Here is a 9,555-nt window from a genome sequence, read left to right on the forward strand (position 1 = left end):
TTCTGTTTCGCTTGTAAAGGACCCTTGCTCTCATTTTATGGCTGGAGAAATGAATAACCAGGGACGTTAAAGCTTTCAGAAACGATGAACTGAAAGTTTTCAGACAGAAGGTGTCTGCCACTCAGCCTACCACTCGCTCCTTCAATGATACCAGAGTTCCATATTGTTCAGAGATTAGACTGGGAGAAGACAGAAACCAATCCTGAAAATTTACGTGATTTGATATGATCGCCCATATTCAGATCCCCCCTTCCCCAGCATGTTGGTAGAAAGCCAAGCTTTGGTGGGTGGATTTGAACTGACCATTGAGTTTCATGATTTGAGTTAGATTTACAACCACACGGTTCTGTGTTCCTGCTTTTAAAACCCATGTTTTGGGAAAGAACTATTGGACTTAGTTTAGTTTGGCATGGATGCAATTTAAGACTCAAACCATGACATTTCCTTGCCATGTGGTATGTATTTGGAGGCTGGCAGTTTTTTTCATCTCATTCTTTACTACTCTTTGGTGTTAACATATTGAAGTTTCTCTTCCTGAAAAAGATAGAGTGGTTTCTAAAACAATAACAGACATTTGCCTTTACCCTTGATTCTAAAGAGCCACAGAGTCAAATAGAAGGTCTTTAATTATTTTTAAAATGCTCTTCACAAAGGAATCTTTAAAAAAATCAGTTTATTAATGTTTACAAGTTGATAAAGCTATGTGCAAAATGATCCACAAAAGTCAGAAAACTATTAAATACTATTTTTTTTTAAAAAAAAGACATTTCTTGGTTTAATTGCACTGAAAACCATACTAAAGAGACAGCAATACATTTTATTCTTTGTAACATTTACGCACATGCCCAATGAACTAGTTAAAAAACAGCTGTACTGGAAACTTCTGGGTCCCCTACCAGTTAAAGTAATGCTTTAAGGGCGCAAGAGGGTGATACTTCCTTAAGAAATACACATTCAATGGTGTTAACACAGGTTAGGAAAATCCAATAAAAATGCTGAAACCAATACATTCAAAAACCACGAAGAGTACTTTTAACACAACAAGATACAACCACGGGTTGAAATGCTTCACACACACTCCGTAATAAACATCAACAAAAGTGCCAAAGACCGATGCTGTGTTTGTTAGGCAAATTCGGTAGGAAATCCCTCCTGGTGTCCAGAGACCCCTCCCCCGAAGTGGGTGTTCTCCTCGTGTGGGGCCTTGGTTTCTCCTGGGACGTGAAGGATCCTGGCTGATACCATTAGATAAGCCGGGCCTCCCCATGCAGATTTCAGGCACAATGGCAGGATACTGTCACACATTCCATTGTAAAGATGTAAAAAAAAAAAAAAAAAAAAAAAAAAAAAAAATCGAAGTGACTACAACCAAATTCCAAAAACAACGGATCCAGCTTGCGTGGAAACTTTGGCCTCAGCAAATGAAACTGCCTCCCATGTCCGAACCGTCTCCAGCGCCTCCGTCTGCTTCCTGGACAAGCCCGCCAGCTACAGATGCTGGAGCAATGGCCCAGGCCCCCCCAGCTCTGCTGCATGCCAGGCGCTTGGATACCCAGTCGGAGGATGTCGAGGAAGGGTGTGCAGGGGAAGGAGGGGTGCGGCCTGGAGCATCCCCAGAGAAGCGGAAGTGCGCACGTGGCTGGAAACTCAAGTGAAGAAACATCTTCTCCTCAAAGCTCCAGACGACACTTTCCAGGGGACCTTGGTCTTCGAGGAGGGGCCGAACGAGCCCTCCGGGACCTTGGCCACGCTAACCTCTGGCTCAGTGCAAAATCAAAGCTCAGGGAGAGGAAGCAGGCTCCCGGCCCGCGGCCCGCTCTCCACCCTTCCCGGCGCATTGTTCCCAGGACTCACTGTACCCTCCGACCCCACCCTGCGTCACGGGCCCTTTGCTCGCCCCGCCCCCCCTCCGGCTCCGGCTCCGGCTCCGGCTCCGGCAGCTCCTCCCTGGCAGCAGTCCAGGCACCAGGCACGGAGACGGTTGTTCCAAACACTGGGCGGTGGGTGGCCATGCAAGAACACTCCCCATGGGCTGGCGGCCCCCCGTTTTAGGAAGAGGAGTTGACATTCCCAGAGGACATGATGGTTTCCGGGTTGTCCCCATCGTCCTTCTGCGGGTGAGAGGAGTTGTCGGACTTGCTGCGGCTGAACTCCACGCCCGCGATGATGGGGCGCTTGAACTTGCCGGGGGTGTCGGTGCTGGGGCACCGGCAGCAGGACATGATCCGGATGAAGGCGCGGCGCATCTCCTTGTTGGTGAGCGTGTAGATGATGGGGTTGGTGCCCGAGTTGAGCACGGCCAGCACCAGGAAGTACTCGGCCTTGAAGAGGATGTCGCAGGTCCTCACCTTGCAGCCCACGTCCAGCAGCAGCAGGATGAAGAGCGGCGCCCAGCAGGCGATGAAGACGCTCAGCACGATGATCACCGTCTTGAGCAGCGCCAGCGACTTCTCCGAGCTGCGGCTCGCCTTGGACGCGTTCTTGCGGAAGGTCAGGCGGCGGCTGCGCGTGCGCACCAGCGAGTAGATCCTGCAGTAGAGGATGACGATGGAGAGCAGCAGCACGGTGAAGACCGTGGTGCAGAAGAGGATATAGTGCTTGTGGTAGAGCGGCAGCACCGTGGAGCAGCTGGGCAGCAGGCCGAGGCAGTTCCAGCCCATGACGGGCAGGCCGCCCAGCACCAGCGAGATGACCCAGCAGGCGCTGATGAGCAGGAAGGAGCGCGAGCTGCTGCTCTCGTGGTGCAGCTTCATCTTCAGCATGGTGATGTAGCGCTCGATGGCGATGGCCAGCAGGCTGAACACGGACGCGGACAGCGCCACGAACATGCTGCCCTCGCGCAGGAACCACTGCGCAGGCGTCAGCTTGTAGGTGTTGGCCCCGGAGAAGAGCAGGTTCATGATGTAGGCCACCCCCGCCAGCAGGTCGGACAGGGCCAGGTTGCCGATAAAGTAGTACATGGGCCGGTGGAACTTCTTGGTTTTCCAAATGGTCAGGAGGACGAAGATGTTCTCCAGGATGATGCAGCAGCAGATGAGGATGAACACCGCGGACGTCACTTTGAGGCCGCTGTCCTTGTCCTGGCCCAGACTCAGCTTCCCCGTGTAGTTGTAATGCCGGATGATGATGTCATAGTTGGAGTAGTCAGAGAGAGAGCTGCTGGTGGACCCCATGGCGCGCCCCGCGTCCAGAGCCTTGGCCGGGCGGCGCTTCCCCGGCGGGCGCTAGAGGGCGCTGGAGGGCGAGGCGGAGGCGGAGGGCTTGGAAGTCAGAGGTCCTGGCTTTCCGCGTCTCCGGGCTGGACAGGGCCTCGGGAACCGCAGCCTTAAACGAGTTACAAAGAGAGTCAGGGAAAGCCACAGGCACCACTCATTCCCGCTGAGGCCCTGCTCGTTTTGTTTATGTCTTTAAAGGAAACTTGGGGAGAGTGCAGGGAGAGGGGTTTAAAAAATCCAACTCTCACCCCTTGCAAAAAGATCTTTTAAAAGGAAGAAGGGGAAGAAAGAGAGGGAGAGACAACAACAAAAATGGCCCCAACTGAAAACTCCGACTCAACGAGATGAAAATTCTCCCCATGGTCACATTCACTCAACGGACACGGGAACAGTGGGGAAGCGAGCCCCACTCCGCCCTCTGATTCCCACCACGCACCCCGCCAGGCTTCCTGGCGGCGCCCAGAACAGTCACCGCCCAGCGGGGGCTCACAAGCTCTGGGGCTCACAAGCTCTGGGGCTCCTCAGAGACCCAAAGGCGGGTGAAAACGCACACCTCTGCCCCCACCGCCCAGCCTGGGAGCAGAGCCGCCCCTCGCGGCCACACGAGCCGTCAGGCCGGCCCGAAGTCACTGGACAGTGCAAGTCCTTTGGGGGCTCCATTCATCACCTCGGGAGCAGGTGTGTCTAGGGTCCGAGGGGCAGCCACGCCTGCCCTGGCCCAGCATAAACTGGGAAACGGGCGCCTGCCCTTTTCTTCTCTTTCTCCGGAGCCCAATGCAAGAACCTCTCCAGGTGCCGGTGAGCCTGCAATGAGCCCAGAGGCTCCGGGGGCCCTCCGCTGCAGACGGAGGGTTTCAGTTCGGTGGGCACAGCCCTCCTGCAGAGAGCAGTCCCGCTCCTGTAACCGGGCATGCCGCCACAGCCCAGCCCGTGCCAAACGCTCTGCAGCCCTCACAGGAGGGGCGCCGGGCTCCAGGCGAAGCTACCGGGCGGGTTATTTGTATTTACCTTCCTCCCCGGCACCTTGCCTCCTCCTCGGAGGTCTAGAAAGTGTGGAGGGAACGCAGCGTGGCCGCGGTTAGCAAAAGTCTACTTTTAAGTTAAGTGTTGCGAGGTAACGCGGCAACCGGATAAAAGTGGAGTAACTGAGGCGAGAGGGCCCCCACCCGTCCTGGGGCCGGAGAGGCCGCGGACCCCCAGAGCCCCAGGGTCCCTCTAACTCTAACCCCACTCGCCTCGCCCGCCCGCCCGTGCAAGTTGGAGCCCTAACCCCACCCCCACCCCAATACTCTTTGTTTCTGGCATTTCCAAAAATAAGCGCCTCCCCCCCTTCCCCTCCGACCCCCCGCAGCTTCCCCACCTCCCACCCGAGCTGGCTCGACAGTTGGAACTTGACCCCTCTCCAAGCTTCAGAACCACCAGCGCCCCAGCAGCCGGCGGGCTGGGCTCCTCCGCGGCCCAGAGATGCCCGTTCCCAGCGCCCCAGACGGGTGTTTGAAAAGTTTTTGTTCTGCTTCCTCCGGGTCTGACAGCGCGTTTGGGACGCCCGCGCTCTGCGGCCACGCGGCGCCCCGGCCCGGCGCGCGCCCTACCTCGCTCAGGCGGGACGGAGCGGCGTTTGGGGAGCTCTGGGTCCGCGCCGCGCGCCCGTCATCTTGCTGCTGCCGGAGCCTGACAGCGCCGCGCAGAAACTTGTGGAGCCGGGGTCCCCTCCCTCCGCAGCGGCATACTCCATTGGCCAGCCCTCGCGCCGCGCCGCCAGCTGAAGTCACCCCGCACCTCTAAGGAAGAGGCGGGGAGAGGCAGCCCCGATCTCCCACGCCCTCCCCGGCGGCCGCTGCCCCCGGCTCGGATCTCGGCTGCTGAGACTCACTGTCCAGGAAAGATCTGGGGCAGAAGCTAATAGAGCCCCTCCCACCCCACCCCCGGACGACAGAAAAAACGACCGAGGGGCGGAGCCTGGTGCCCCCTGGACTAAGTATAAACCGCGCCGCCCGCCTCCTCCGCGGCGGTAGAGACCACCTCCCCGTTCGGAAGGGGAGGCGGCGGAGGGCCTTTGGAGACTGTCCTCCCCAAAGCCCCAGGGGGCAGAGGACCGCAGGCGGCCCGCAGCCACCTCTCTGGACTCCTGCCCAGGCAGCCCTTGGGGATGGGGTCCGAGGTTGTGGCCAGGCGCCCCGGCCGCTGCTGCGGGGGCGGGGGAACAGGAGCCAGCGCTCTGGGGATGGGGCTGCGAGAGGCCTGCGGAGCGAGGGGCCAGGGAGGGGGGTGCCGGACGTCCCTCCACTTCTCCCCACCTCCACTCCCACCCCGTCCCGCCGCCTCGAAACTTGTGGTCTGAGGGGCAGAAAGTGGCTTTTCCCGGGCGCAGGGTGAAATGGGCCAGCGTCCCGCGAGGTGCTGTGGGGGGGGGGGGTTCCCCTCCCTCAGCTGGGCGCCCGGGCAGGCAGTGTGCCCCAGATTCTGGCCAGCGGGGAGAGGCCTTTGAGGAGGTGGGCAGCTGCCCGGCCCACGAAGTTTACTAACGCCTGGGCAGCTCAGGAAGTTCCAAGGGGAAGAGCCGCCGGGCCTGGCCCAGCCCTAACCCCGCAGGGCCTGTTGCCGCCCAGCGGGGGGCGGGCGCCCTTCTCTCCCCTTCTACTTGGGAGGCGCCCCCAAACCTCAGTGCTCACAACTCGCCCACTCTTTCCTTGCTCTTAGCTGCAGACTGAGAGGTGGCCTGGGTCAGCTCAGCTGTGTGACCAGCGCATGGCACGTTGCCCTGCGCACTGCGGCGAAGCCAGTCCCACCCCGCGCCGGGTCACACTGCTTCCCATCCCTGCAGATGTGAATGCAGAAGGTCTCCGCTGTGCAGTTTCAATCAGACACGCCCTGTACCTGAATGACTCAGAAGGAGGCTTGGTGAATAAACAACAGACCCCTGGCTTATGGGATCTTATGAGTTTGCAAAAGAAGAAGCCAAGTGTCGGTTAATTCACAGCTGTCTGAAAGCCCTCATCAACCGTGCGACGCCTACCCACAAGTTCAACAACCTCTCAGTGCGCACCAGCTGGAGACAGAGCAGGGGCCCTCAGACGCCTCTGATTGGGTTCGAGGACTTATCCCATCCTATCTAATAAAGGCTCAATAAGCGAATTGTCCCACCGGGAGTTCCACCGCTGGCTATGACATGCACTGACCACCAGGGGGCGGCGCGGAACATGGTGGGTGTTGGCAGCCGGTGGCAGTGGAGGCGCTACCAGCCCTCATGGGCCCTGAGAGAGTGGGACTGTGGCGGGATGGTGGAGCAGGTGAGCGGGTGGTGCAGGACAAGGCGTGTGTGTGTGGGGAGGGGCCCTGATCACCCCAACGATAGTCCCGTAGACAGCAACCAGCGACCAGTGATGGAGGCAGGGGGCTGCCGGGCTCTCAGGCGTTGAGGGACTGGGCGGGGGGTGGGGGGACCCAGCCCCCGACCATCGCCCTGCAGGTGGGATGGTGGAGCAGGCCATGGCAGGGTGCCAGGCGGGGCTGCAGGGCTGGGGGCATGAGCTGGGGCTGTGAGGCTGGGGGCGCCAGCTGGGGCCTGATCCCTGCAGGCCACCCCAAGGGACCCCACCCATGCACGAATTTGTGCACCGGGCCTCTAGTTTCATATGAAAAGGGAGATCAGTTGAGTTAACCCAGCACAACCCAACGGGGACTTGTCAAACTCCACCCGCCCACACATGTATGAGTTCCTCAAAGGGAAGGATTTAAGTGCATTGCACGTCCAGCCTCCATGGGGCATGCTCGATGATCTGATTTAATGCCACTGCTCTGGGAGGCAGGCACTGTTGGTCATTTAAGTGAGGGAAGTGTCATTCAGACAGCCTGCGTCTCAGCCGGTGAGTGGCAGAGCTGGGCTCCCAGACTTGAATGCTGCCTATGCCAGGGCTCCCAGGTCGCACGCCTCCCGCCAGCAGACAGTGCAGGCACCGCGGGCGGCACCTCCAGCCTCGGCTGAACGTGCACTGATGTCCGGACTATGGGCGTCTGCAAAATGTGTGCCAAGGTGTGCCAGTGAAGGCCTGGGAAACCGCTTGTTTCCACTCTGTAGTCTAGAAATCTCACATGTAAAACCTACAACGAAACTACACTCACGAGACTCACGAATGTCCCTTTTTTTCACCAGGAAGCATTTTCTTTTCTTTTTTTTTAAAATATATTTTATTGATTTTTCACAGAGAGGAAGGGAGAGGGATAGAGCGTTGGAAACATCGATGAGAGAGAAACATCGATCAGCTGCCTCCTGCACACCTCCTATTGGGGATGTGCCCGCAACCAAGGTACATGCCCTTGACCAGAATCGAACCTGGGACCTTTCAGTCCGCAGGCTGACGCTCTATCCACTGAGCCAAACCGGTTTCGGCGAAGCATTTTCTTTTGGATGAAATGTTTTACAAAATGTTATTTTTATTTCTTGCCACTTTTTTATTACTAAGACTTTATTTTGTTTTTAAGAGTTTCAGATTCACAGCGAAATTGAGTGGAGGGTACAGAGATCCCCCAGAGACCCTCTCCCCTCACCACACACAGCCTCCCCCATGGTGAGCATCACTCACTAGAGACCTGGTGCATTTGTTACAACCGATGAACCGACATGGCTACATCATCATCAGCCAAGTCCATGGCTCACCTCAGGGTTCCGCCGTGAGGTTGCTGTGCATTCTGTGGGTTTGGACAAATGTATGCTGACACGTATCCATCACATGGTATCACACGAGTATGCTTACTGCTCTAAAAGTCTCCTGTGCTCTGCCTACGTACCCAGCCCCAACCCCGTGAATGTCTTGCAGACTAATGACTTTTCATAAAAACCTCTCATCTACCTGTAATGCTTTCCGTATTAATATTCCAGATTCAAAATGTGACACATACTAACTTACGTGATCCTCACAATGACCCTCAAGTTGAGTGCTATTCTTGGGCTAACTTTACAAACCAGGAAACTGAGTCCAGGCATAGTAAGCAGCTTGGTTAACGTGGGCTGTGACCGACCACAGCCGGGGCTACAGGTCCTTAACCGCCACTCCCAACCACCACATGCAGCCTCCCACCTGCGGAAGCATTACGGCGCAGCGTCCGTCCTTTCCCTGTGAGCACTGCTGGTGAGGACCAGGTTACTGATACTGACCCCGGGCTTCAGCCTCGCACGTGATTACTTAGCAATGCTCGCCCTTAATACACACCGACGGGATGCAAAATACAGATGACCACCAGGCAGAAGGAGGAGGGAAGCGGGGCTATTTGCAGCGATGGCTTCCCTGCCAATTCCCCGTCTCTGGTTCCCACACGTGCCTCTTCCCAGGACTCTCGGGAGAGGCCCTAAGAATCGCATCCTCAAGCCACCTCCTGGCCGCTGGCCCATCTCCCCTTCCGCTGCTGCCTGGAGGCCACGCCCGGTATTCCTACCTTACTTCCCATGGCACCTCGGTCACAGCTTGATGACCCAGTCACTCTGGGGCTGCCCCACTCCAAATCTCGATTTCAAAGCAGCGCTGCTGTTCTTTATGCATGCTTCCGTGTCTCTCTGTGAGGCTCGCCGGGGAAAATCCATGCGACGTTTGGGACAGATGCTAAAAAACAAAACAAAAAAGCAATGACTTGTTTATTTATATTTAACTAGAAGAGCGGTATTTTTAAAATGTTTTTTTCCTTTACTGATTTTTAGAGCGAGTGGCCGGGAGAGGGACAGAGAGATAGAAACATCAGTGAGAGTGAAACATCACTGACCGGCTGCCTCCTGCACACCCCCTCCTGGGCATCCAGCCTGCATGTGCTCTGACCTGGAATCAAACCAGTGACCTCTGGGTTCCTGGGTGGACACTCCACCTCCGAGCCACACCAGCCGGGCGGGAGAGCTGTGTTCTTCTTTGCTACGTTTGCTAACGCTACTCCCCGCAACCCCAGGTTAGAGCCAAGGCTCCCCTTCTCTTGTACGCAAAGCCTCACTAGCCTCCTGCTTCCGGAGAACCGTTATCACACGTCCATTCCCTTCTCCCGAAGTTCCAGCTCAGTAACAGCTTCCCCCGCTCACCGCCAGCCACAGTGTCTCCTGCCCTGGGCAAGCTCTCCCCGTATTGCTGAGCTCCGCCCCTGCCCACCTTCCTGAGGCTCAGCTCAGTGATTCCTGCTCTCTCTCATATTTTCAATTTTTGGCCTCTGGTGACCTTCAACTCACGTTACTATCTGTGTGCTTCTTCTACCAGAAACTTACTGCCTTCCCTTATGCTAGGTCCCAAGAGAATCTCTTTCTTCTCTTATTTGCCAACATTCCAAACTACGTGCTGGCGGATGACAGACTTGGGGTCGGCCTGAG

The 9,555-nt window shown here is 56.9% G+C and overlaps 1 protein-coding gene across 3 annotated transcripts; it reads right to left on the minus strand.

Annotated features, from left to right (window-relative positions):
* Positions 1 to 656: 656 nt before the first annotated feature.
* S1PR1 (sphingosine-1-phosphate receptor 1) lies at positions 657 to 8,773 on the minus strand. Of its 3 annotated transcripts, none has more exons than XM_080649331.1 (2): positions 8,649 to 8,773; positions 657 to 3,324 (listed from the first exon to the last, which is right to left on the minus strand). In XM_080649331.1, the coding sequence occupies exon 2, from the start codon at positions 3,171 to 3,173 to the stop codon at positions 2,049 to 2,051; it is 1,125 nt and encodes a 374-aa protein (XP_080505457.1). In that variant the 5' UTR covers positions 3,174 to 3,324; positions 8,649 to 8,773; the 3' UTR covers positions 657 to 2,048. The 3 variants fall into 3 exon arrangements, with proteins under 3 accessions (XP_080505457.1, XP_080505455.1, XP_080505456.1); XM_080649329.1 differs by lacking the exon at positions 8,649 to 8,773 and adding an exon at positions 4,808 to 5,093; XM_080649330.1 differs by lacking the exon at positions 8,649 to 8,773 and adding an exon at positions 4,576 to 4,715.
* Positions 8,774 to 9,555: the final 782 nt, after the last annotated feature.

The sequence above is a fragment of the Plecotus auritus genome (assembly GCF_963455305.1).
Source record: "Plecotus auritus genome assembly, chromosome: 12".
In the NCBI taxonomy this organism is placed as follows: domain Eukaryota; kingdom Metazoa; phylum Chordata; class Mammalia; order Chiroptera; family Vespertilionidae; genus Plecotus; species Plecotus auritus.

Bases quoted from the DNA above. Each gene is read 5' to 3' on its own strand.
- S1PR1 (XM_080649331.1), bottom strand. From the start codon at position 3,173: ATGGGGTCCACCAGCAGCTCTCTCTCTGACTACTCCAACTATGACATC.